Source organism: Canis lupus, chromosome 16 (genome assembly GCF_048164855.1).
Source record: "Canis lupus baileyi chromosome 16, mCanLup2.hap1, whole genome shotgun sequence".
Taxonomy (NCBI): Eukaryota; Metazoa; Chordata; class Mammalia; order Carnivora; family Canidae; genus Canis; species Canis lupus.
This window is the reverse complement of record NC_132853.1, coordinates 11,131,289-11,157,962: the sequence shown is the minus strand read 5'-3', so window position 1 is coordinate 11,157,962 and position 26,674 is coordinate 11,131,289. Positions and strand designations below refer to the sequence as shown.

General features: G+C 59.6%; 1 protein-coding gene and 1 long non-coding RNA gene across 4 annotated transcripts in view; one reads left to right on the top strand and one right to left on the bottom strand.

Annotated features, from left to right (window-relative positions):
- Positions 1 to 26,674, top strand: part of ADAMTSL2 (ADAMTS like 2) — a 33,261-nt gene that overhangs the window by 2,146 nt on the left and 4,441 nt on the right. For 2 of the 3 annotated variants that reach the window (XM_072778576.1, XM_072778577.1), the window contains exons 3-15: positions 451 to 593; positions 1,567 to 1,642; positions 2,734 to 2,836; positions 3,341 to 3,486; positions 3,624 to 3,747; positions 6,250 to 6,330; positions 8,598 to 8,773; positions 13,635 to 13,983; positions 15,508 to 15,880; positions 21,016 to 21,113; positions 25,242 to 25,368; positions 26,192 to 26,405; positions 26,489 to 26,644. In XM_072778576.1, the coding sequence (XP_072634677.1) occupies positions 451 to 593; positions 1,567 to 1,642; positions 2,734 to 2,836; positions 3,341 to 3,486; positions 3,624 to 3,747; positions 6,250 to 6,330; positions 8,598 to 8,773; positions 13,635 to 13,983; positions 15,508 to 15,880; positions 21,016 to 21,113; positions 25,242 to 25,368; positions 26,192 to 26,405; positions 26,489 to 26,644 (2,166 nt within the window). The remainder of the gene's footprint in view (positions 1 to 450; positions 594 to 1,566; positions 1,643 to 2,733; positions 2,837 to 3,340; positions 3,487 to 3,623; positions 3,748 to 6,249; positions 6,331 to 8,597; positions 8,774 to 13,634; positions 13,984 to 15,507; positions 15,881 to 21,015; positions 21,114 to 25,241; positions 25,369 to 26,191; positions 26,406 to 26,488; positions 26,645 to 26,674) is intronic. The other variant, XM_072778578.1, reaches the window with a different exon arrangement.
- Positions 5,029 to 8,040, bottom strand: LOC140605949 (uncharacterized). Its single transcript, XR_012008464.1, has 2 exons — positions 7,904 to 8,040; positions 5,029 to 7,632 (listed from the first exon to the last, which is right to left on the bottom strand). It is a non-coding gene; the product is annotated as an uncharacterized lncRNA (long non-coding RNA).

Below are 26,674 nucleotides of genomic sequence, written 5' to 3'. Positions count from 1 at the left end.
CCGCTCAGGTCCCAGGAGCATGTCTCACAAGCCAGTCCTACCGGCCCCTATGCGGGGACCCTGGCCACTCCAGATCCCTTGCTGACATGCAGGATGAGGTCGGAGGGGTCTGAGTACCTCCTTCTGAGCAAAGGCCTGGAGCGAGGGGTGTGGGTGGTTCTGTAGGACCCAGGACCCAGGCTGCTTGGGAGCAAGGACGTTAGGTGCAGCCTCAGACACCCCCTCTTGCCCCCAGAATGCTCCAGATCTCAAGGTTGGGAGGACCCAAGGCCCACGAATTCTGGGGAGCTCCCTCCAAGACCACCCTGGAGATCTGGGCCAGGGTGTGGAGCAACCCAGCCGGCGAGCGTCCATGGGCCGTGTCCTTCTGACCAGGGCACAGGGGTGGCAGGCCAGTCCTTCCCCAGGGCTCAGCCTTCTTCCAACCCATCTGTGGGGAATTTCACCCAGGACAACAGCCCAACCTCCAACAGCCTGGAGGGGGGCACTGACGCCACTGCCTACTGGTGGGGAGAGTGGACCAAGTGGACGGCGTGCTCCCGCAGCTGTGGGGCCGGGGTGACATCCCAGGAGCGGCACTGCCTGCAGCAGAGGTGCGGGCCTGGGGCAGCAGGTGATGGGGTGAGGGGGTTCCAGGCTGGGAGAGGTCTTCCTTTGGAGGCAGCACAGGCCAGGTGAGCGACAGTCTTTTCACTGGCCTGTCAGGGCCAAGGTTCCTCATGGGTCCTGGGTGATGGTGACCTGGGTTTCATCCTGCTCCAGGGTGCTGGGGACAGCTCTTTCATGAGAGACCAGGATCCTTTTCTTTTCTTTTCTTTTCTTTTCTTTTCTTTTCTTTTCTTTTCTTTTCTTTTCTTTTCTTTTCTTTTTTCTTTTCTTTTCTTTTTTTTCTCTTTTCTTCCTTCCTTCCTTCCTTCCTTCCTTCCTTCCTTCCTTCCTTCCTTCCTTCCTTCCTTCCTTCCTTCCTTCCTTCCTTCCTTTCTCTCTTTCTCTCTTTCAACAAGCCCTAGACCCAATGTGGGGTTTGAACCCATGACCCTGAGATCCAGAGTGACATGCTCTACTGACTGAGCCAGCCAGGTGCCCTTTCTTGGGATTTTTTCAATGAAGGGTGAGGTCCTCCCTGGCCTTCTCTTCTGAGGACTTGAGTTGAATAAACACGGAGAAAAACATGATACAGTGGTTACCATTGGACACACCTGGGTTCAAGTCTTGCCTCTGTTGCTCCCTAGCTGTGTGACCTTGGGCAAGCCCCTGAATTTCTCAGAACATAGTTTCCTCAGCTGTGGAGTGGAGATGAGGCTGACCTGCCAGTTTGGGGCTGGGACATAGTAAATGTTGTTGGTATCTGTGTATAAAGACCTTGTGCCTTGTGCCAGGGATACAGAGGTGAATTGGATATCTTCCCTCCCCTGGGCTGTGGTGGAGCAGTGGGGGTCAGGAGAATTTTTTCAGGAGGTCAGGAGGGGGGCTTCTGGGGACCCCAGAGACCATTTGGAGGAGGAACATGGTTGGTGCCTGCAGCTTGTGGCTCCCACCCCCAGCCCAGCCCGTGTCTTCCCACAGGAGGACATCTGTCATGGGTGCTGGGAACAGGACCTGCACAGGCACGTCCAAGCGGTACCAGCTGTGCAGAGTGCAGGTGAGGCCCCACCTGGGGGGGATGGCGAGCCTCCCCCCAAGCTCCTGAGGGATCTTTTTGGGGCCTCCCAGGCCTTCCAGACACTCTGTTCTGGGCCTCCCCCTTATTTCCTGTCGAAGAGAAGGATGGTGAGGGGTCCTGTGCTCAGAGCTCCCCTTATGCCTCAGATCAGATCTGTCCTGCCCTCATCGCCCCCCTCCCCCGTGTGTGCCACACATGCAGGGGTAAGGACTTGCCTTTATAGCCTCAAGGTGTGAGAACTCTGGCTGCAACCCCCACTCTGCTCACAAGTCCTGTGCCAGATGCTCACCGGAACATTGACAGTCACCAGGCATTCCCGTCCCCACCTGTGAGAAGTCCCACTGTGGCCCACTCCAGCTCCCCAGGCACTGGTACCCCCAGCCCCGGCAGGATGGGGCAGCAGACAGTGGCTCTAGCTCTCAGTGGGGCCCAGGCCAGTCTGCACCCTGACTCCCAGGCATGGGACAGAAAGACAGCAAGCCACTGGGGTCTTTATGTCCCTCTGACCCTGCGCCCACGTGGCTATGTCTGCGCACGCACAGGTAGTTAGGGCCTGTGTTGGCGTCACTGGATGCTAGTGAGCTCGGGAGGGAGACATAGTGAGGTTATGGCCCAGCGTGACCAGCTGTGCCCCACTGCCAGGCCTCTCCCCTCCACCCCAGGGGTCCCTCTTCTATGAACTCAAGCTCACCTTCAGTCAATGGGCTGTGTTCCAGACACACGCACAGGTGGGCCTCAGCCCAAGGATGCAGGGTGAGCACTGCTGAGGCCGGGTGCCCCCTTCTCTGCCCCCCAGTACGTCTGGGGAGAAGGCTGGGCTGGAGGCAGCATGAAAGGATCCTGCCTGGGGCCCAAGGATGGCCAGTGCATGGAGGTCCTTGAGGGATGATAGCTGCCCTTCTGCATGTCCTTGCTCCTTCCAGAGAGCGAGTGGCCCTCAGGGAGAGCGAGAGGCCGCCGCATGGGCCCCGGCCGGGCCATCCCGGCTGCAGCCACTTCCTGCTCAGCCTGGACAAAAATGCCTTTGTCGGGCCGAGTTCCCCTGGAACCTCCCATCTCTCGCCCCGCAGGAGTGTCCGCCGGACGGGAGGAGCTTCCGCGAGGAGCAGTGCATCTCCTTCAACTCCCGCGTGTACGACGGGCGGACACACCAGTGGAAGCCCCTGTACCCCGGTACCAGGCCCTGGGCCACCCTGCGGGGAATCAGAGAGCAGTGGGGGGCCCTCCACACCCTGGAAAGACCCCGGCCTGGCAGCTCCCTCCTGGGGGCAGTGGGAGGGAACGTCCTCGCCCAGGGTGGGCAGGCAGGGAGGCGAAGCCCAGAGGGATGGGTCTTGTCCAAGGTCATAGGCAACAGTGACGGTGAGCTGGTCTCTCCCACTCATGGAGTAAGTGCTGGGGTGCCCAGGACCCATAGCCCAGGGCTGGCAGTTGGCTCAGACCTGCCGAGGAGGGGGAGCTGCCCCGTCCTCACAAGGAGGCAGGGGCTGGACCTCACAGAGCCCAGGCTGGGCCAGATCACTAGCATCTTGTTTTTTTGTTTTTTTGTTTTTTTTTGCCACTGAGACCCTGGGCAAGTCCTTTGCATGCTCCAGGCCTCGGTGTTCCTATCTGTGTGATGGGCACGAGGAACTCTCTCCCACCCCCAACCCTGAGACGGCTCTGTCTCCCCATCAGACGACTATGTCCACATCTCCAGCAAGCCATGTGACCTGCACTGCACCACTGTGGACGGTCAGCGGCAGCTCATGGTCCCCGCCCGCGACGGCACGTCCTGCAAGCTCACCGACCTGCGAGGGGTTTGCGTGTCTGGAAAATGTGAGGTTGTTAAACATTGTAGCAAAAGTCCCACTGGTCTCATTGCACTGACCGCCCCTCCTGTCCACATGTGACAGCGGCGGCCCCCAGGGCCCGGGCCTCAGCGCCCTCCCAGCGGCCCTCTCTGCCTCCCTTCCTGCAGCCCATCGGCTGTGACGGGGTGCTCTTCTCCACCCACACGCTGGACAAGTGTGGCGTCTGCCAGGGGGACGGTAGCAGCTGCACCCATGTGACGGGCAACTACCGCAAAGGGAATGCCCACCTTGGTAAGAGCCCCCTGCGCCCCTCACCCAGGGCTCTGGCAGCTGAGTGCCTCTGTGCGAGATCCGTTCCCTCTCGGGGCCCCCCATCCTCCTCCCCGTGCCCAGGTGGGCCAGCCAGGGGCTCTGGAGGACCCCCTTTGGCTAGGGGATCATGTCTGACCTTTGCAGCAGCACCCAAAACGGGGAAATAGAGGCACGGGTCCCATCCCCACAGCCGATGTGAGATTTGAGTCTGGGCTTGAGGATTCTGGGGCCTAAGCCCTTGAACCTGAGTCTCAGAGGGCTGAAGGGGCACAGGGGCCAATGCCAGTGCAGAGCCAGCCCCTCCCTTCCTGGGGCAGCGGCATGTCCGTCCACCCAGTGTGCCCATTTGGCCTGGCTCAGCTAGGGCTGGTGGGGTGTGGTGGGCAGGTAGGGGGTCTGAGCACCCGGCCGGACTTTGCACTCCAGCACTTGGTGTCCAACTGCCTGCATTTCTGGGTCTCCGTAAATCCAACGTGGATTAGCACAGCCCTCAGACTGCGGAAGGCAGGGCACTTGAAACCCACAAGGCAGATGGGGAAACCGAGGCCCACCGTGGGATTTCCTGCTCAAGGTTCCCGAGGGAGGCTGGGCATGCCTGGACTCATGGGAGCCACCCGGGATCCAGCTGTCGGGACCCTGGCCGTGTCCTGGAGGTCCCACCCCTGACAGGAGGGGTAATTTAGGAGTTAATGATAGGGCGTGGACGTGGGACCCAGGGATGGGCATCCTGGACTGAGCAGGGAGTGTCTGAGACCAAGGGCCCAGGGCAGAGCTGCCCAGGGGGTCTGAAGGACACATGGCTAGCGAGGCAGGGAGGCCAGATCCGGGGGCCTCTCCCTCTGAGCGGCCATGTGCTGTGTTCTGTGGGCTGCGCTCAGGCCCCGGAGATGAGGTTCGTGCCCCATGGAACAACCCCTGGGGTGCTGGGGCTGACATTTCCCATCCTACCTACATTGCCACATCCTTTCTGCATGCGGGGCCAAGGCTTTCACGCCTCAGAACATTGCCGGGCAGATATAGTCACGCGTGCCATGTGGCGGGTGTGGAAACAGGGAGGTGAAGACAGGAGCCGGAGGCCACGCAGCCAGAGGTGGCCGAGGTGGCCAAGCAGGCTCTGGACCCAGACAGCCTGGCTCCGGGCTCTGTGGTCCTAAGCACCGAGCCACACTGGTCCCTGATGCATGTGTGCATGCTCACCATGGCGCCAGCCCTGCTCTGTGCAAGAGCTGTTATCAAATGCACAGCAATCTCGTGAGCCAGTTGTGAATTTAAACATGGATGTATTTAAACCTGCACGTAGATAAACGACAGTTATGCCGAGTCCTCATTTCCTGCCTGCTTGGCTGCTACTTGTACTGCGGGTGTGCGGCAGAGACACCACCGTGGAGGCAGGCGGGCCCCATGCACCTCTCTCCCCACCTCCCCTCCGCCCCCCTCTGCACCCAGCCTGGCGCGCTGGGAGCCTAAGTTCTGCCACTGTGGGGGGCTGACACCCCACGTGAATGCCCCCCAGGCCCCCACAAAGAGCCTCTTAGCACACTCTGGCTGGGACGACGAGCTCAGAGCCTTCCTTTGGGGACCTGCAACGCAGCAGGCAGAGCTGGCCTGTAGAGCTGCTCACCCACGGGCAGGCACCCAAGGACTCTGCAATGGGTGTCCCCCCCCCCACCGGAGAGCACTGTCACCATTCTCTCCTGGAGGCTTTTCCATCTTAGGGCTTTTAAAACCTCTCTTCCTCCTCCTCAGACCACCTGCTGCTGGTAGCATCTGTCCCTTCGTCAGAGGGCTGCCCCCTAGACCCTTGATGCCTTTGTTGGGCGTCTCTGTGGAGGTCCCCATGGCTACCTCCCCACCTTTCGGGACAGGCCCCCAGCTGTACTTCCTCACCCACATCTTCCAATGCAGCCAGTGTTTGATAAAATCCTCATGATGTTGTGATAATACAGGTTTTAAAACAATAATAGTAGTGACTGTGCCATTGCCAGGAGGGAGGCTCCGTGCCATGCGGAAACCTCCCCACATTGCCTAGAGGGGGGGCAGTCGTCCCTGTGCCCAGGTGAGGACCCTGAGTGAGGCCCGAGGGCTCAGGACCACCTCGGTGATACGTGGCAGAGGCAGAGAAGGACCCAAGTCCGCTTGACCCTAGCAGACTTAAGGTCCCTGTGGCCAACGGTGTCCCTCCGGAGTAGGGGTCAGGTGCTGATGAGCGTCACCCATGACCTTGGTGGGAGAGGGTCATGGAACCAGGTTAGCCTGGGTGCGTCCCTGGGCAGCAGCCCAGCCCTCCAGACGCATGGGGCTTTTCCACAGGGCCGTGGACTCACGTCTTGAGCTCAGGTGTAGCTGTTGGGAGGTGGGGGTTGGGGGATGCCTCAGTCCCCCCCCCCCGCCAACCAGGAGCCACAGGAGGGTAATGACTTCCCAACAGAGAGGTGGTGGCCACAGCCGACTGGCCGCTCACTATCTTATTATCTCCCCCAGGTTACTCTCTGGTGACCCACATCCCGGCCGGCGCCCGAGACATCCAGATCGTGGAGCGGAAGAAGTCTGCGGATGTCCTGGGTATGCGTGTGGGGCCTGAGAGAGGGTGGGCTGCCTCTCGTGGGCTCGTGCTTTTTGTGTGGGGTAAAGTGTATGGGGTTGGAGAGGGGCGCTTGACCCTGGATCCATCCTGCGGGAGAGAGTCGGGCCCTAGAAGCCAGAACTTGACCTGGCTGTGTGTATATGTGTGTTGGGGGGTGTGGTCATGGGGAAGGTGACCTCACCCCCACGTGCAGAAGGACCTATACTGAAAATTGCTTGACAAAGGAGGGGTAGGTGCTGACAGGTAGTGAGTTCCCTGTCCCTGGAGAGCCTGGTACAGGCAAAAACCGAAGGTGCTGGCAGTGGGGTCTCTGGCTCCCCCCAACCCCCACAGGGTACAAGAGTGAGACTCAGGAGGCGAGAAAGTTGAGTTGGAACAAGAGCACGTAGGTGGCCACTTGGAGGCCACGGGGGACGAGGAGCAGAGGTTAGATTCAGACTCAGGCCTGGTGGCTCTTGGGTGATGTCCTGCCACTGGACAGCTCTGCTGGCAGCGGGACCATGGTTAGTAGGGGTCCTTTGACATGACAGTTCTGGAGCTACTTGCATAAGTGGCTGAGGCGGTGAGGCCCCGAGTTGGTGACAATTTCTAGAAAGGCTCCCTGTGTAGCTGGAGTGTTGGCCCGCAACCTCCGTGTCTACACCTGCGGGCAGCAGCCTGAGGTCCTCCTGGCTGCGGTAGGTGGGTGTTGAGGCCGATGAACTGCTCTGCCCCTGGCCTCGTCCTGTGGGGGGTGATGGGCAGGCCAGGGACCCCAGCAGGCAAGCCGGCCCTGCCACCTGGCTCCCCTCCCTGCATCTCAGGGTGCTGCGTGAGAGCCAGGACTGGTCCCTGCGTGGGGACGCCGTGAGTGGGGCCTCCGAACTCCAGCCCTCATGCCCCCAGGTCTGCACACTCAGGCCCCAGGCCCCACTGCCCGGGCTTGGGAGCCGGGCCTCTGCCAGGCCGGTGGCTGTGTCCCCCGCTGGGAGGGTGGCGAGGCCAGGAAACACCGTGTTCTCAGAGCCGGCGGCACAGTAATCGCTCTCGAACCAGACGCGTGGAAACAGCAAGGACAGCCTGCGAGCAGCGGGGGAGCCGCAGGAAGGAAGGTCATTACTGTCAGGAAACAGGCTTTGGACGCCAGCCGGGGATTTAACCCTGTGCACATACCTGGCGGCCGGGCCCCACCAGCCGCACCCCGCACGCGCCCCACGGTGCGCAGCCTGCACAGCCCGGATGGTCGTTCCCGCGACTCTCCGACGTTTCTGTAGCAGACGTGTGTTGCGTGTTGCGTCTGCCTGATAATAAATGAATGGCCCGACTCCCCTGCTCCGATTGCATCAGGAGCTCTGGAAACGGAGCTCGTCCCCGCCCTCAGACCAGTTTCCGGCACTGGCTCTCCGGACAGCCTCCGAAAGGCACGCTGTGGCCCGGCTCGGAGCCCGCCTCTTCTCTCCCACCCCTGCGCCCACGGCCCCCAGCACCTCTGCTCGCCCTCCACAGCCCCAGGGCGGGCCAGCTGCCCCGCACGGTCCCCCCGACCCCCCAGATCCGGGAGGCTGTTCTGACCTCCGGGGCTGGCAAGAGCTGGGTTGCCGTGGGTTGCACGCACGTTCCTGCTGTCTGGGCGTCATCAGGCTCGGGTCAGGCCCTGGGAGTGGCCGTCCTTCGGAGGTCCTGTGTTCCAAGTGTCCACTCACACCCCGTCTCAATGAGAGGGTGACTAAGCATGTGCCCGGGCCTCCCTCAGCCACGCCTGGGAGAATGGGTTGATGGGGGGAATGGTCAGTCTGGTGGCAGCAGCCACGCCCCAGGATGTCAGGGCTTCCAGTGACAGCACGGAGCTGGTCAGCTCAGGGTGGTCCGGCGGGGCCTGCGGAGGCCGCGGGGACAGTGTTCCGGGTCAGTCAGGCCAGGGCTGCAGCGTTGCTCAGCACAGGCCCTGGAGGGACCCTGGGGTCCCCATGTGTGGTCCCTTTTCCAAGGTGGGAAGCTGGGAGGGGTGCAGTTCACCCAGGGTCACACGGTGAGTTTTCAGCAGGGCCGGGTGATGGGAGAGTGTGTCCACACTTTCTGAGCATCCCCAGGCCAATGCTGGACGTGGCAGGATGCCCAACTCCCCAACGACAGGGAGTGTCCCGTCTTGGGGTCCCAGGGCTGAGCTGGCCGTCGCTGCCTGGGTGGGCGCTGCTGGCCGCTCCCTGTCCCTCCGTCCCTGCCCAGTGCGGCCCGCACAGGTGACTGGCTGGCTTTGCCCCTTCAGCTCTCGCGGATGAAGCTGGCTACTATTTCTTCAACGGCAACTTCAAGGTGGACAGCCCCAAGAACTTCAACATCGCGGGCACCGTGGTCAAGTACCGGCGGCCCATGGACGTCTACGAGACGGGCATCGAGTACATTGTGGCGCAGGGGCCCACCAACCAGGGCCTGAACGTCATGGTGGGTGAGCGGGGCCGGCCCTGCAGGGGCCCCGGAGCTTGGGCCACACGCTGCACCCCCCCCCACCCCGCCCTGGTCACTCCCGCCCTTGTCTCACAGCCCCGGGTCTCCTTCCTTCCCTTAGTCTCCGAAGCCCACATGTGTGTGACCTCATTCCCAGTCGCTTGTCCAGCCAGCCACCCGCTGTCCCAGCCCTCGGCCCAGGAGTGGGTGCTTTGGTCCAGCACTCGTAGTCATTCATTCACTCATTCATTTCACTTATTCCCTCATTCATTTGCACTCATTCATTCACTCATTCATTCTCATTCACTTATTCACTCATTCACTTGTTCATTCATTCACTCATTCATTCATTTATTCCTTCATTTACTCATTGCTCTCTCACTCAGTCATTCCCTCATTCTCACTCATTGACTCATTCATTCTCATTCATCCACTCATTCGTCATTCACTCCCATTCATTCATTCATGCACACATTCCTTTTCACTGATTCATTTATTCACTCATTCATTCATTCATTTAAGATTTTATTTATTTATAAATAATAAAGAGACACAGAGAGAGATGAAGAAAGAGACACAGGCAGAGGGAGAAGCAGGCTTCCTGCAGGCAACCCGATGTGGGACTCAATCCTGGGACTCCAGGATCACACCTTGAGCTGAAGGCAGACACTTAACCACTGAGCCACCCAGGCATCCCCACTCACTCATTCATTAACTCATTCACTTACTCACAGTTCCTTCACTCACTCATTCATTCACTGACTCCTTCACTCCTTCTTCCTTCTTCCCTCCCTTCCTCCCTTCCTTTCTTCCTTTTTCCTTCCCCACTGCTATTAGTGACCCTGGTGGGCCTGCATAGCAGGAAGCTGCAGCCATCGGATCCGCACTAGTCACTGAGGCCAGGAAGCTAGTTGGGGATGCAGGGATGCGGGGATGCAGGCCTCCTCCCCATTGCACAGTTGGGGTGTTTACACCCCCACCTAGTTCCCTGCCCTTGGCCCCATTGACACTGTGGCATTTTTGCCTGGTCCTCAATGTTGGGGAACCTGCCCCTACCCCTTACTGCCCTTCCAGGGTGCTCACGGCTTCTGGGTTGGGGGGGTGCAGGGAGGTGAGCAGAGGGCAGGAGAGAGTTTGGGCCTGCTGTGTCAGCTTGCCGGGACACAGCTGGTGTCTAGAAATGAGAGCCATCGCCACTCGGTGCCCCAGTGCTGAGAAAACAGAAGAGGACTTGTCAGTGAAAGCAGGTGATATCCAGATGGGAAGTTCTGATGTTTTCCAGGGTCTGTGGACCCAACCCCCCACCCCACCTGACCTGATTTGATTTCAATTCCACCATTCATATCCTCACTCTGTAGAGGAAAACCCTGGGCACATGGAGCCTGTGACTTGCCCCTGCCGGGGCTGCTACATGGCAGGTCAGCTGGTGCCAGAGCCAGCTGTTTGTTTAAGTGCTATGCTGGAGGGGTCTCTAACTGGGGGGGGGTGCCCCCTCCCCACATTGCTTCTTGGCTGAAGAGCCTCCTTGGATGGCCCCAGAACCTAATGGGGGCCACATACCTCTCCACCTTCCCTTGGAGCTGCCCCTGAGGCACACCAGCTGCCTGGCTTCAGCGTCCCAGGACCCAGACTCCTGGACAGAGGACAGTGTGATGCAGGGTTTGGGGTGTGGTCTCAGGAGAGGCAGCTGGGGTCGGGGCTCTCCTGAGGGCGGGAGGGGGGGCCGGACTAGACAGAGGGAGATGTGGAGCGGTATGGCCGGAACCTCAGCTGATCCCCTGGGGGCTCTGGGGTTGCAACGGCTCCTCAGAGTCCTCTCCAGTTGAGGCAGAGAGGCAGAGCCTAGTTGCTGGAAGCCACAGGTCTGGGTGTGACCCTGGGAGAGGCAGTTCTCTTCAGCTGAGGATGACTCCTGGGGCAGGTCTCTCTGGGAACTGTCCACAGAGCGTTCCAGGCTGCTCGTGGAAGGGCGGGGACTGGAGGCAACCATTTGCTTTGTATCACGAGTTTACCTTGGTGGGAAGAGCTCCTCTAGAGTTCTGGTTGGCTTCTTCCCAGGGAGCCTCACAGAGAAGGCTGGTGGGATGAACAAAAGTTCGTCAGGGGGCTGCAACCCAGTCACATTACTTGTCTCCTCCACTGGTCACTCTAGGTTCCCCTCTGCTAGTCTAGGTGGCTTACCTGGCCAGGTAAGCTCACCTGAGGGGTCTGGGCTCCTGGGCTCCAGACTCTGCCCCATTCTTATCCAGTTACCATCGAAAATGGGCAGGCAGGTACCAGGAGATGCCCCAGGGGGAAAGCAGGGAATCAAATATATTCCCCAGGGTTGACACGTCCCTACACACGCCTGGTGGTCGGGGTCAATTCCCCTGCCAGGGCGGTCACTCTTGCTACTCTCCTGACACAGGCACCCAAGTGGACCAGGTGACAATCAGAGCCGAGAGTTTAATGAAATTCTTGCCATGTCTCCTGGTGCAAGTGTTCCCCGTCTGGCAAGCAGGACCTGTGGACCTGCAGACCCTAGAGCCACAGGGACCAGAAACCCCAAATGCTCCCTGGGGACCTGGGAATGATCGCCACAGCAACTTCCATTTTGTGGTTCCCAGAGCCACGCGGCCTGCCCACTAGGCCCCTGTACTGTGTCAGGGTGATTCGTCATGGTTGTGTCATGGAGGGTGCCCTGGCACCTCATCCTCACACGGTGCTGCTGTCTGCAAGCCACACCACCGCTTTACTGCGTGCTGTCCCATCAGGCTGGCGATTTCTGTGTGCGGCAGCCAAGGGTGGGTCCAGCAGATCTCATGGTCACGTGCCTGCGGTGGCCCCTCCTTTGCTATAAAGTGGGTCTCTTTGGCCAACGCAATGTCATGTGGTATCCTGTCTCGGCGGATCAAATGCCCTGTGAGCCCTTGGGTCTGAGGCCCAGCTGGACTTCCATTGGTGGAAGTAGCTAGAGAAGCCTTGGCCCACACCCTGGGGCCTGTGCAGAGATTCCAGCATCGCCTGCATGGCTGTTCCATTCATGTACCCACTGTGCCATCAATGGGTGGACTGATGGTGGAGGCTGGCCCCTGCCGACAGGCTCAGTGTCCCTCTCATGGGGGATGCTCCCTGCTGTGCTTTAACAAGTGACACAAGTGGGGAGTTGGGGGGTGGTTGACACCGCCCTAGGACTAAACTGCAAACAGGGACTGTTGTCCATCCCAGGGGAATAGAAACTGCCTCTACCCAGTAGGGGTGGGAAAGATCGTATTTGCCACGTTGGTGGCCATGTGTGGTCAACTTGAGGTCATGTTAATCTGCTCTGGAAAAAATGTTTATCTGGAGCTCCCACGCCATTGGGTTTGGAGGGGCTCCTTGTCACCCTCCTGGATCTATCTTGCTTATATAGCAGCCAAACTGTTGAGTTAGGCGTGGGGCATGGGGGTTACCACCTCCCATCCTTCAGGTCACCAGGACTGACACTAATCTCTGTAATTTCCCCAGGATGCAATACTGTTTTTGATTTACTCTCTTGGATGGGGTGGGGGTCAGGGGTCGGGACCATAGGCTTGCATTTAGCTCCCCCCGTGATGGTCGCCCCTCCCCTACAGGTTGAGGAGCCAGCTACCACTGTGCACGTGGGAGCTGGTCAAGCTTTGCGTCCAGTGCACATACTGCGAGCCAGACCTGGGCTGTAGTTGGGCTGCTATTTGTCACCCACACGCTGTCTCACTAACGGGGTGCATGACAATGCTCTAGGTCCCTGACGGGCAGTGACAACCTAAACCCTGGCTACCAGATGTCCACCCATTTCTCCAGCGAACAGTTAACCAGGTCAATGACTATGTCGATTCTGGGGGAGAAAATCTAGGGGAATCATTACCATATAAACTTGTTGTGGCTTCTTCTTCCCAGGGACCCGGCCGTTCCATCATTCAGTGTATTATGGGTCTGGATGCTGACCCAGGAAATCGGGTGGGGCGGTGAATTTTCTGGGGCAGCTGCCCTCCGCCCCTGAATATCCACCCTTGATTTCTTTTGATCTTACAGATGGAGAGGTGCCTTTTCTGGGCCCATCTATATGTCCCCTGGGGTCCTTTGTCCTATGGGCCATGTGCGGAGGTCTCTGTGGGTCAGGCTTCCCGGCTACCACGTCAGCCCCCTGGGTTCTGATGATCTTGGGAAGCCTGGTTCCATGACAGCTTGTTCTGGCATCTGTCTGGCCTGGGGATACTTAATGGTGTCCCTCCAAGTGTCCTTCTGAGTGATGCTACTGCTTCCTCTTGGGCACATTTCCTTTCACTCTGGTGAATAGAATGTCCTCCAGGGGGTCTTGCCAGAAACGGTCACCTGGTGGGGTTTCCAGTCTCTCCTTACACTCCCATTATCTGCCATGGCTTTATCCTTCACTTAGTGTTGGCTCCCTTTCTCCAAGCTTCCAAGAACCACCCTGGTGGCATGTTGGCACTTTGTCCCAGAGTTACCCCTGTGGGATTTCTGACTCGTGGTGAGAAGAAAATGCAGATTGGGTTTGAGTCAGCTTTATTACTTGTAGAACATCCTCTTCATGCCCGCCGTGGCCTGTGCCCGGGGTGGACACCTTCCTCCGCCCCCTCCCTGGGCATGCTCCTACTCACCAGGCTTCAGATGCGGGCTGCCCTAAGGGGTGAGGTGCAGCATGAGTGGAGGCCCCGTTCTTTGGCCAAGGCTGAGTCCCTGGGAAGGAAGGACTCAGCTGTGCACCATGGCTGGGACCGCCTCTTGCAGCTCAGGACAAACGTGTGTCTTCCCTCTAGGGGCTGGTGGGTGACGAACCTCGGCAGCCACCCCAGGCTTGTGCGGAAGGGGTGGGGGTCCCACTTCTTCTCCTCCCCAGGTATGGAACCAGAACGGCAAAAGCCCCTCCATCACCTTTGAGTACACGCTGCTGCAGCCGCCGCACACCCACCGCATCCAACCGGTCTACTACAGCTTCTCCGAGCCCACCTCCGAGAGCGCAGAGAGCCAGGAGCTGGATGGGGCCGCATTGCTGGGCTTCCTTCAGCACAACACCTCCTTCTACAGCCAGGCCTCCTCTGAGCGGCTGGGCCTGGACAACCGGCTGTTTGGCCACCTGGGCCCGGGGATCGAGCTGGGTCTGAGCAAGGGCCAGGAGACCAACGAGGTGTGCGAGCAGGCCGGGGGCCGGGCCTGTGAGGGACCCCCCAGAGGCAAGGGCTTCCGAGGTAACCAGGAGGAACGGGATGGGGCAGGGGCTTCCTAGGGAGACGGGCCCTGGGCAAGGGGTCTTTGGTCTCCTGCAGCTTGCAGATGAGGCTTGCAGACGGGGCTGATCAGAGGCTTGCAACGTGCAGCTTCGGGGACAGGACCAGTGCCACCACTTCACATACGTGCTGTTTCTCATCTGTTCTTTGAGGCGGGCATAATTGTCCTCATTTCAGTTGCGGAGGCTAAGGCTTAGATGTGGGCTTTCCCATATCCATAGATGAACTGGGAGTCGAACCCAGGACAGTCTGACCTTCCAGCCAGTGCACTTGTTCATTTGGTAGAGACAGACAGCACACCAAGGTGTGGCCAGTGATCTGGAAGGGGTGACCGGTCAGCGAGGGGGCATGGGAGGACCTCAGGTCCTCAGAGAGGGTGGCTCCTGACCTGAGGGCTTGGGAACAGTTGTGGGCGAGGGGTGGGATGAAAGAGAGAGCCAGTGAGAGCCAGCCTGGGCAGGGCAAGGTTCAGGGGAGCAGCGGGAGGCGTGGCCAGAGATGTAGGGGTGAGTTAGGGTCCCCGAGAGCCACACCAGTAGCTTGGCCGTGTTCCTAAGGCCCATGCAGTGGCTTGCCAGGGTTGGTCTGGACCATGCCTCCGATTTTTTTTTAAAGATTTTATTTATTGATTGATTGGAGACATAGAGAGAGAGAGAGGCAGAGACACAGCAGAGGGAGAAGCAGGCTCCATGCAGGGAGCCGGATGTGGGACTCGATCCTGAGTCTCCAGGATCACACCCTGGCTGAAGGTGGCGCTAAACCTCTGAGCCACCGGGGCTGCCCACATGCCTCCAATTTTTAAGACCCTGAGAGTCTTCAAGTAAAAAGCACTTTAGGAGTTGTTTTAGTGCCCTGGGGCTGCTGTATCAAACCACCCCAAACCGGGAGGCTCCCCACAGCTGGAAACTCATTCTCTCCCAGTTATGGAGGCCAAAAGTCCAAAATCAAGGTGTCAGGTGTCAGCAGGCCCACACTCCCTCTGGAGGCTGTGGGTGGTGGCAGGCAGAAGGGGGTCTTTCCTGCTTCTTCTGGTTCCTGGGGGCCCCAGCCTCTGCACTTCCGTGGTCACATGCCTTCTCCTCTGTGTCCGTCACATGCACTCTCCTTCTTATAGGGACAACAGCTGTCGGATATAGTCCCCCCCCGCCCCGCCCACAAATCCATGATGACTCAACTCTAGATCCTTAACTACCTTTACCAGGATCCCATTTCAAATAAGCTCACATTCTGATGAGGTTCAGGGCAGGCATGAGTTTTGAGGGGACCCTCTTCAATCTGATTTCCCTGCAAGAGATAGTCCAGGCCGGTGGGCACTCCTCCACGTGGTGGTCTGTGTCCTCTCCCTGTGCAGAAACCTGCCTCTGGGAACCTCCCAGTTCAGGTCTTTGCTGCCAGCCACCCTGCGTGCCCGCCCGCACCCCCACGGGCAGCCCTGGCGCCCACACAGGGGAGCATCTGAGAGTGAGCCACCTGTCTCCCTCGTAGACGGCAATGCCACAGGGACGGCTCTCACAGGGGACAAGGATGAACAACAGGTGGATAAACGTCTCACTTCCCAGCGGCTCCTCTCTGCCAACGTCATCTCTGATCAGCTCCTGGGCGCAGGCTCCGACTCCAGAGAGCTCCCCTTCAATGAGACGGGTAACAGCATCTTTGCGCAGGGCGCCCCGAGGCGCTCCCCGGCCGAGAGCCTCTACGTGGACTATGAGGAGAATGAGGAAGCGGGGGCTTATCTGCTCAATGGGTCCTACCTGGAGCTGAGCAGTGACAGAGTCACCAACTCCTCCTCGGAGGCCCCGTTCCCCAACGCCAGCTCCAGCCTCCCTGCCTTGGCTGGCAACAGGACTCACAAGGCCAGGTAGGAGATGCTTCTGCTGCCCTGTCAGGGCTGCTGGGGCAGGCCTGGGGTGGGGGACAGGCCCGACCCCGTTCCTGTCCCGGGCCCCAACCCTGGGTCTGAGTGGAGAGCTCAAACTCTGGGGTTTAGTGACTTCTTGCCACAAGTTTGGCTGAGCATCCGTGTGTGGCCCTGACACCAGTTCAGGGGGAGGAGGAGGTGAACGGTTCCTAGTGCTCATCGTGAGCCCAGCTCGGCTGAGCATCCACGTGTGTGGGAACAACCCCCCTTAGTGGTAGGGCAGTTACGGGGGCATGGAAGGGGTCAGAGAGCCTGAAGGCCTGGGTTCCCAGTCTGGATGGTCACCGCACACAAGCTGCCGAGCGTGGGGTGGGCGCTCCAGGCTGCACAGTGGCTCAGGCCCGACTTCACTGAGGGCCAGACAGGAGGTGGGGAAGGGTCCACTGGGGTCCTCAGGCAGGGCCAGAGCCCAGAGTCAGGCACTGGGAATAAGGCCTTCTGTTTCTGGGGCTGGAGCTGCCTCCAGGATGGGTCGAGTAAGGGGCTACCTGGGGCTAGGTGTCCAGAGCCAGAGAAACACCTGGAGACCCCTGGACAGTCACATCTGGAGATGCCTAAAGAGTTATACCTGGAGATGCCTGGACAGTCACACCTGGGGAAACCTTGTCAGCCACACCTGGAGATGCCTGGACAGTCACACCTGGGGACTCCTGGACAGTTACACCTGGAGATGCCTGGACAGTCACATCTAGGGATGCCTGGACAGTCACTCCTGGGGACACCTGGACAGTCATACCTGGGGATGCTTGGACAGTCACACCTGGGGACACCTGGACAGTCACACCTGGGGACACCTTGTCAGCCACACCTGGAGGTGCCTGGACAGTCACACCTGGGGACACTTGGACAGTCACACCAAGGGACACCTGGACAGTCACACCTGGGGACACCTGGATAGTCACATCTGGGAACATCTGGACAGGCACACCTAGAGACACCTTGTCAGCCACACCTGGAGATGCCAGGACAGTCACACCTGGGGATACTTGGACAGTCATACCAAGGGACACCTGGACAGTCACACCTGGAGACACCTTGTCAGCCACCTGGAGACACCTGGACAGTCACTCCCGGGGACACTTGGACAGCCACACCTGGAGATGCCTAGACAGTCACACCTGGAGATGTCTGGACAGTCACATGTGAGGACACCTGGACAGTCACATGTGAGGACACCTGGACAGTCACAGCTGGCTCTGGGTGGGAGGCACTTGGGAGCAGTGTGGCCTGCCACCATCCCTACTAGGGGAGAATCCCTGGTGACAAATCCCTTGGGTCAATGACAGCCACTATGGAGGTCCCTGCACTGTTCCCCAGAAGCTCAGGGGGCAGTGAGACTGCTTCCAGCAGAGCGAGTCACACTCAGCAGCCACTGGTGGGGGGTGGGGGCTAGAGGTGGGAAGGACTCAATGGTTCTTGTTTTGTCTTTGAAGACCCATCTGAACTCCTTGACTTTAGACACCAAACATGAACGGAGCCATAGGCGGGCTGAGGATGCTTGGGACCCTGGGTCACTGGGTTTAAAAGAAGGTTTGGGTATCCCTCATAAGGTGAGGTGGTTGGGGTGACCCTCTCACCCTTGAGCTGGGGACAAGAGTGGTGAAGCGCCCCCCACCCCCCACCCAGTCTACCAGGGTACCTGATCCTTCTCTAAAGCTGCTTTCTAGAGGCCCCTAGTCACAGGGGACAGCTGGGGCGTCGGGCTCCCTGGGTACATCTGGGACTCCTCTTACAGTCTCTGGGTGGAATTCTTTGCAAATGTGGACCCAGTGAAGCTCTGGAAGCTTCTGTGGCTGCCCTTCTTCCCACAGGGCCCACCAGGGCTATCTGCTCACCTTTCCAGGGGCCCAAAGGCTTTCAGGGTGTGGGGCCTTGGGGGCATGTGGGACCCAGCGGCTGGGAAGGGTGGCAGGCTTTGCTTCTGGGTGCAGGTCAGAGCCTGAGAGCAGGATTCACGGGCAAAGGACCAGTGTTCACATCGGGCCCGCACTTGCTGGTGTGACCAAGCCAGTTATGGAATGCTCTGCACCTGGTCCCCGCATCCTTGGCCTGGTCCCTTCTCAGCTCCAGGACTGCCCAGAGGATGACAGTCTATCTCAAATGGAAGCACTGAGTTGGGGACTCAGCAGATAGAACCCTCAGTAGGACCTGAACCTCCAGGTTGGGGTGGGGCCTCTTGCAGATGCCCCAGAAGCTCGGCGTCCCTCTCGGAGTGGCTTGATCAAGGTGTCCCAGAGGCTCTGCTGCTTTAGGTGGCTTACAGCAGTGTGGACACAGTTCAGGAAGGGGCATCAGGAGACCCAGGGCACCATCCCAACTTTCCGAGTGACTCACACATGTCTCCCACCCACTCTGAGCTTCAGTTTGAGTCCCTGAGAGTGGGGCCAAGAGGATGCCAAACGGCCCACAGGTCCTGCAGCCCTAGGATTCCCAGGCCAGATCACCCACAAGCTTTGGGGTCCTTAAGCTACGTTTGAAAGCATCTCTCCTGCCCCCACCCCAGCCGACTCTCACCCCACTCCTCAGTGCCCCCCCAGGACCCCCTGGGCTGCAGGAATCAATACAATTATTGATTGTCCACACTCAGAAAGCCCTGGCGGGTGTGGGGAGAGATGGGGCGGTGTCCCCCGCCATCAAAGGATGCTGCTGAGGAGAGACCAAAGATGGTCTTTGGAGATAAAGGGCCCAGGGAGGCGGCGGGGAAGCCACCAGGCCAAAATAGCCCGGCGGCGCGTCTCACTGTCCAAACACAGGAAGTCGCGTCTGCTCAGGGAGAGGCCAAAATCAAAGGGGCGGCCCAGAAAGGAAAGGTTATTTTCATCTCTTCAGAGCGGCCTCAAACAATCACGGGAGGCCCCCGGTCACCAGAGGCAGACGCTGGGAACCGGCCTGGAGACGGGGAGACACAGGCGCGCTCTCAGTCTCTCTCTCCCCCACTCCTGGAGAGGGAGAGGGGAAGAACAGCAAAGAGGCCTTGCTGGTTTATTTGCAGACCAGCAAGGTCGGTTGTGGCCAACCGAGACTCTCCCAGCCTGATTGTCGGACCCTCGAGCCCCACCGAGTCTGGCTGAGACGGGTGCTCTCTTCCTTCCAAAAAGGAGGCTCTAGAGGGCTGGTGGCCCCCAGATTCTGTGAGATTCCGTGGGTGTTTTCCTCCTGGGTGCTGGCTCCTTCCAAGAACAGAAGCTGGCAGGAGTTGCATTGTTGTGCAAATATGGGCTGGTTTTTTCGAGAGGGGCTCTGCTGGGCATGACGTGGAAGAGTGAGGTGTGGGCAGCCCCTCCAGAAATACCTTTTGTGCTTAAACCCCGAAGGGTTATTTTGAACCGGGCCGCGTGCGCGCTCTCCCGAGTCGGGAATGAGTCACGCAGCCTGCTGGCTGAGGAGTGTGTAATTAGTTGAAGATGGCGCAGCTTTCCCATGGGTGGGGCGGTGGGACACGGGTGGGATCTTTGCATCTCTTTTTGTTCTTGGGGAGAATTTAAAGCCGGGGAAAGGAGGGTGGGGGACCCTATCGGTGAGTTGCGTTTTCCAGATCAGGCATTAGGTGGTAGGCTTCTGGGCCCTTTCTCCCCAGGAGGCCCTGCATGGGGTTGCTGGGTGCTCTCCCTGGTTTCTACGGGTCCTCTGCTGTGAGATGACAAGGTCTTGGGGGCTTGGGAGAGCCCCATTCAAGAATTTCTCCCCACTCTTAAGGAGGAGGGAGGGGGAACCTTCCTCTTCCCTCCGAAATCTGCAAAAGCAAAGGGCTGGCTCTTGGTTGTGAAGCCACCAGGTCAGGGGCTCAGTGGCTTCGAGTGACCCTAAAACTGGCCACCACCAGCTCAGGGCCTGTTCCCCGGGCCCCTGCTTCCTCCTCCTCAGCCCCCCACCCCTCTCCCGTGCCCTGGGTTATGTGGTGCGTCAGTAGATTCATTACTTAAGGCCGTGGGTGGATTATTTCCTGGTTCTCAGAGTGAGATGAACCGCGGCTCGTCCATGTGTGAAGCCCCTGGGAGGGGAGCGAGCTCTCAGTTGAATCCAAACCAATGTGTTGGCCACACAGAGTCGCCTGGAAAGCCCTTCAGCATGTACACCCTGGGACCCTTGCTCAGCCTGGCCGCTGAGGTGGCCACAGGTCCCCAGGAAGGGACGCGTGCCTGTGCCCACAAGGACACCTCGTGAAAGGGTGGCAGCCGTGGGTGGTCGCCAGTCAGCCCCTCGGGAAGCGACACGAGGCAGTGGGGCAGGGTCAGGAGTCAGAGGGACGCCGGGGACGGGGTGGGGGACTGAATGGTGTGCCTTTGGCCAGGCCATCGCCCCACGTCCGCTTCCGGGGGGACCCCCTCCAAGCCCCGGTGGCTGCGTCTCAGAGCAGATCCTGGGGCTCCAGGAGGCACTGCCGCTGCCGCCACTGCTTCCCTCCTCCCCTGCTGGGTCCAAACCCAGCCTGCGCGCTGGATACTGAGGCTGGGCCCCAGCACACCAACTGGTTCAAAGAAGCAAACAGTCCTAACAATAGTTGGCTTCAGCCACCCGGGCTCCGGCCAAGAATCATAGCTGGTTGCTGGCGCCGACCCAGCCTGCTTTCCCCTGCACAACAGCCATCGCAGACCTGGGCAGAGGCGTCTGGAGGGGACCGGCCACTCCCCTGTCTGCAGCTGAGCTTTGCTGTTTTGATACTTGGAGGCTGAATGGCTAGCGTCCTCATTGAAGCAAGAGAGAATTCTGGCACATTCTCAGCATGGAAGGTGCCTTCTGAGGTCCCTGCTGGGGGAGTAGAGCAAAGGAAAGCACTCGCCTGGGGCCAGGAGGCAACAGTGGGAACCCGGCGTGTGTGCGGGGAGCCGTTGCAACGCCAGTGAGCCCCGAGCTGGCCCCAACCCGGGAGCTCGGGCAGCGGGACTGCCACCTGTCCAGGCGAGGGAGAGGCGGACGTCCGTTCCGTCGTACCGCGTGCCTCCCTGCGGTGCTCCCTGCTGTCCTCCGTTCTGGACACTGGGCGTGCTGACTCCAACAGTGTGGACTCTGCCTGGGGCCCTGGGCGGTGCGCCCTCCGGGGAGCGAGCGCTCATCCCCTTTCTGCTTCTCCTCAGGACCAGGCCCAAGACACGCAAGCAAGGCGTGAGTCCAGCGGACATGTACCGGTGGAAGCTCTCGTCCCACGAGCCCTGCAGTGCCACCTGCACGACAGGTACCTATGACGGGCTGCTGACAGGTGGCACCTGCTCAGCCCGCCTGTGCAGTGGGGCTGGGGCCGTGGGGCCCGCCGCTCACTGGTAACCCCGGATGGCCCACAGGGAGAGTGTCTCGTGATTTCCTGGTCAGGGCAGTGCTGTGAGGTGACAGGAGCTGGTGTCCTCATGCTCTCAGCGTGCAGGACCTCGGTTGGGCCCAGCCTCCTGGGAGTCACTCAGGCTGCCCCAAACACTCCCTCATCTGCTGCTTTCGGGATTATATCTTATTAGGGCAAATGTCCTTTGGGTCGAAAGTATGACCCAAAACCCAAGTGGGGAGGGTTTTACTTTCATTCACAGCAGCCTAGGAAGGGAAACTAGACCCACAAGGCAATGGGACAGATTCTAGGACCCGGTCAGGGGAGCAGGTAGGAGGGGAACAGAGACACCCCCCCACCCCCCAGCGGGCCCTAGACAGACACATTTGGTTAGTTAGGAAGCGTTGAGCTGAGATTCAAACCCGTGTCTGTGCACATGGCTGGCCACCACCACGTGGGCATGCTGGCCGCGGCCACCAGAGACCTGGGTTCCATCCATGGCCAACTCTGGCTCCCTCCCCTGGGGGGCTGCTGCAAGCTCAGATGTCAAACCCAGGGCCAGCCCCCAGGGCAAACATGGCAGGGAGACCACAGGAGGGCCGCCTTCCTGCACTTGGGACTTCATGTTGGGGTTTGGTCAACATCCGGGGCTGCTGCTCACAATGTGTGCTGCCCCCACCCTGCCCCGGCACCCCCCAAACTGGGCCCTGCAGCCTCTGGCCAGTGAGGAGGATGAGGCAGGCCGCTGCTGAACCTTAGCAGCTGGTGGTCTGGGCTGGGCCTGCGGCCCCAGTTGGCAGCGGTGATGCCTGAGGGGGGAGCTGGGGACACGGCCCTGCAGGGTTCTGAACCCACTATGGGTCCCTATGTCTTGCTCACACCAGGACTTGCCCTTGGTTAGGGGGCTTGGGCCCCTCGTGCCATCTCAGGAGCCTCCTGAGTGGGCTGTGGGGCAGGCCAAGTTGCCCCCGGGAGTCCATGGAGGGCATGAGGCCAGCTTTGCAGGGTGTGTGGTGAGCACGGGAGCTGCACTGTCTGGCTGACCACACCACGTGCCCTCAGCAAATTGCTTAGTCTCCTTGAGCTTCAATTTCCTACCTGTAAAATGGGGCATGCACCTCTGCCAAGGTGGTTGTGAGGATGCAAAAACAAGGCCACTGGTCTTGGGAGTGAGCCGCAGGGGCCTCCCCACAGGGCACTGGGCGAGGGGGGGGGGCACAGATCAGTCTGACAGAGCCCCACAGTCTCCCCGGGACACCGTGTCTGCTGGGATTGTTCTAGAACATGGGAGAGTCTCCTTTTCCCCTGACACAGTGCTACCTGGGGAGGTGACAGCGCTCGAGGTGGTGGCAAGGGGCCTGATGCCCGGCCCTGGGTGGAAGACAGTCCCCAGGTTAGAACCCAGAGCCACCTCTCCTCACCTGCAGAGTGGCCAGGCAGGGGGACCACATGATTTGCCTCATGTGGCCCAAGGGGCCCAGGAGGATGAACCAAGAAAAGGAAGCGGGAAAGACAGATTTGCGCTCTATCAGCAGAAGAGCTCTCCTGAGCCAGGGCTGTCCGGGAGTGAAACCAACAGCCCCAAGAGAGGGTGAGCTCCCTGTCACCCAAGCTGGGCCCAGGTGGCAGGTGGCAGAAATGGTGGAGCTGAATGGTCCTCCTGCCACCACCTCCATTGAATTCGAAGCTCATGACTGTGGACCTACTACTCTCAGAATCCCATTTTGGGGGGTGCCAGGGCCAGGCCGGGCGATGGTGGAGTTGCAGGGCTTCTGGGGCACGTGGAGTCCATGCTATGCGGTGGGCACCCTGTGCTTGGCTGTGAAGTCACATGAAGGACAATTGGAGCAGGGAGTGGACCCTCTGCCTCCCGAGCTTGTGCAGGGTCTCTTTCTTTTCTTTCAAGACACCCTTTGGAGCGGTAGAAATGCAGCTGAATGTGGGCCAAGGGCTTGAGCTCAAGCAGTGCTTTCGAACTGTCCCTCAGCATCTCTGGGGACCCCGGCAGGCCCTGAGCCTGGTCCCCCACCAGCACAGCACCCCGATCCATGTTTCATGCGCTCGGGCTCCCTGCACGGTGAGGCCCCTGTGCATACAGAGGCTTGAAAGGCACTGTGCTCAAGGCTGATGTAATGAAAGAAATCAGTACCTCGACTCCTCCAGCATCTCGGGGTGGGGAGGTCCCAGCGTGGGGATGACCAAGCTGGGGCCCAGCAAGGCTGACAGTGCTCACATGACTCCGCCATGACCAGGGAGACACTGAGCTGGGTCTTGAACCCCAGTCTCTCTTGCTCAAGACCTGCCGTGTTTCCAGTCCATGGCGAGGTCTGAATGGATAATCCGGCACTTGGCAAGGGGCTGGCAGTCCCCAGGCCTGGACCTCCCTGGGCCCCAGAGCTGGTGTCTCTGAGGCCTGGAACATTCCAAGCAGACCTGGCCAGGAAGGCAGCCTCCCCCTCAGAGAGAGCTAAAGACGACACAGCCCAGTGCTGGCGCAGAGGAGCCGGTGATTGCAGCCTGGCTCGTCCTTTACGGAAAAAAGAAAAAAAATCCCTGTGTAGGCTGCTTCCCAGGCTGTTACGTTCCATCCAGGGCTGGGCTTGGAGAAGCAGCAGCTTTCAGACACACGCTGCTGGGAAGGGAGGGCTGGGGTTCTCCATCAATGGGGAAATGGATTTCCTCCTGGAGGCCTGGCAGCCCCATTGAGGAGGGTTCCATTGTCTCCATCACTCAGGGAGGCTGCCCCCCCTGCCCCCATCTCTCTCTCTTTCTCTCTCCCTCACACACACACATCAGCATCCACAAACCCTGACCTGGGCCTCCATCGATGCTAACAAATCTCCCCGGGGCATCCTGCTTCCTTGGCACGGACCTAACTATGGTTCAGTGAATTTGGCTCAATGTGCCCACTCGGTGCCAGATGCAGGGGTGCAGGGGCAAGAAGACCAGAGGAGTAGGAGATGAGGGGGGCATCAAGGAACTAACGACACTGGGTGAGGGCTGGCCCTTAATGTATCATCCCCCTCATGGGATTTATGGAGTACTGGTGGGCCAAGGAAGGTGAACATGCATAGTAGTGATTAAAGAAAGTTCAAAGAGAGTTGGATGAGGATTAAGGTGTGTCATGGGAGGGCAGGGAGAGTCTGAAGATGAAATACAACACCTGGGGGCGGGGCTGGAAAGGGCTGGAATGGCGAGAGTTTCCAAACATATCCATCCACCCACCCACTCACCCACCAACTTACTCATCCTTCCATTTACCCACCAAACTGTCTGTCCATATCCACCCATCCATATCCACCACCTACCATATCTGTCTGTCCATATCCACCACCTACCATATCCATCCATCCATATCCACCACCTACCATATCCATCCATCCATATCCACCACCTACCATATCCATCCATCCATATCCACCATCTACCATATTTGTCCATCCATATCCACCATCTACCATATCTATCATCCATATCCATCTATTCATGTTTGTCCAAATCCATCCATCCATATCCATCCACCCACAACCTGCTCATCAACACATTCATCCATCCATTTACTCACAATCTGTCTGTCCATCCATCCATCCATCCATCCATCCATCCATTTATCCATCTACCTATTCATCTACTTACCTACCCTCCCGTTGACCCAACCATAGATGGGTAGTTGCTGAATGAATGAAAATTAGTGACACCTGGCTTTATTTGCCTCTGTACCCCTGTAAGGACCAGTTTGAGTTTATTCAAAGCCCAGGGTTTGTGATATACAAAGCAGGTGCCCAGTCTGAGCTGGATGGGGTAGGAGTGGAGGTGGGGCTTCAGAGAGTGGTCAGACCCTAAGACATGGGCAGGGGGAGAGTTCAAATCCACAAAGCTGTCCTCACGTGGCTCTGCCTCTGTTCTGTAAGCTGGTTACTGTCATCATCCTCAATTTAGACCAGGAAGCTCTGAGAGGTCAGGTGACTTGCCTGTGCACACGGTCCATCTGCTGGTCTCCAGGGGACTCGCTTGTGTCTCATGGGCCCTTCCCTTGTCCTGAACCAGGGGTCATGTCGACCTACGCTATGTGTGTCCGCTACGATGGCATCGAGGTGGATGACAGCTACTGTGACGCCCTGACCCGTCCCGAGCCTGTCCAGGAGTTCTGTGCCGGGAGGGAGTGCCAGCCCAGGTACCTGCCCCCCAGCACCCTGGGCAGCAGTGTGGGGACAGCTAGGCTCTGCTTTGCCTCTGCTCAGGGGAGCAGCAGGAGTTAGCAGGCACCCTGCTCCTTCAACGGGCTTTGTGGGCGGGATGTGGGGCCTGCGGGGTGGGGGCACTGACTGGCCTGCCAGTCCTGCCGTATCCTGCTCTGCCTCACAAATGGTCAGAGACAGAGCCCTAAGCACGTCCTCTTCCCGGTTACGACCACGCCAGGGTCTCCAGAGGAGCCCGAGGCTACACACCTGTTCTCTTGCTGCTTGCTCCATTGGGTCCTTGGCTCCATTGGGTCCTTGCTCCCTTCTGAGGAGCTGGTCATGTGGCCCTCGGGGGCCTGCCCTTCCCCCTGGGGGCCGCCCTGGAGGGCAGCGCTGGCTCTGGGACATGGAAGCCTGATCTCGGGTGGGAGAAGGAGGGAGGGCTTTGGGAGGGAGAAACAGCATGAGCAAGGGAGCAAGGCCGGGACACGGCTCCTCAAGAGGCTGGAAAGCCAGCTGGCATGTCTGGACATGACAGCAGGTGGAGGCCACCTGGATTCCCAGACAGGCGGGCCAAGCACACGGTCTGGGCACCAGCGGGGCCTCCTGCCCCCAACCTGGGGTGCCTCCCAGGGGGCTCTGGGTCATCAGGTAGCAGCCTCCACCCTGGGGCCTCACCAGCTTCCTGGTTGGCTTAGCCCCGTGTGATTTGGGACACTGTCGGGGGGGCAGGCCCTCTCACGGTGTGGGGCTGCATGGGGTCCCTGCCGCAGGGGGTAAGGTGGGGTCTCTGAAGGCCGGCCCCTCCCGAGGCAGGTGGGAGACCAGTAGCTGGAGCGAGTGCTCGCGCACCTGCGGCGAGGGCTACCAATTCCGCATCGTGCGCTGCTGGAAGATGCTGTCTCCCGGCTTTGACAGCTCCGTGTACAGTGACCTGTGCGAGGCGGCTGAGGCCGTGCGGCCCGAGGAGCGCAAGACATGCCGCAACCCTGCGTGCGGGCCCCAGTGGGAGATGTCTGAGTGGTCTGAGGTGCGTGTATGTGGCCGGGCCCTCGTGGTCGTGTCCCCGCACGTCGGGGCGGCCCTGACCCCTCCCTCACTGCTTCCTCACAGTGCACGGCCAAGTGTGGGGAGCGCAGCGTGGTGACCAGGGACATCCGCTGCTCTGAGGACGAGAAGCTGTGCGACCCCAACACCAGGCCCGTGGGGGAGAAGGACTGCACGGGGCCCCCCTGCGACCGCCAGTGGACCGTCTCCGACTGGGGCCCGGTAAGGGCAGGCCCGGCTGGGGTGGTGTGC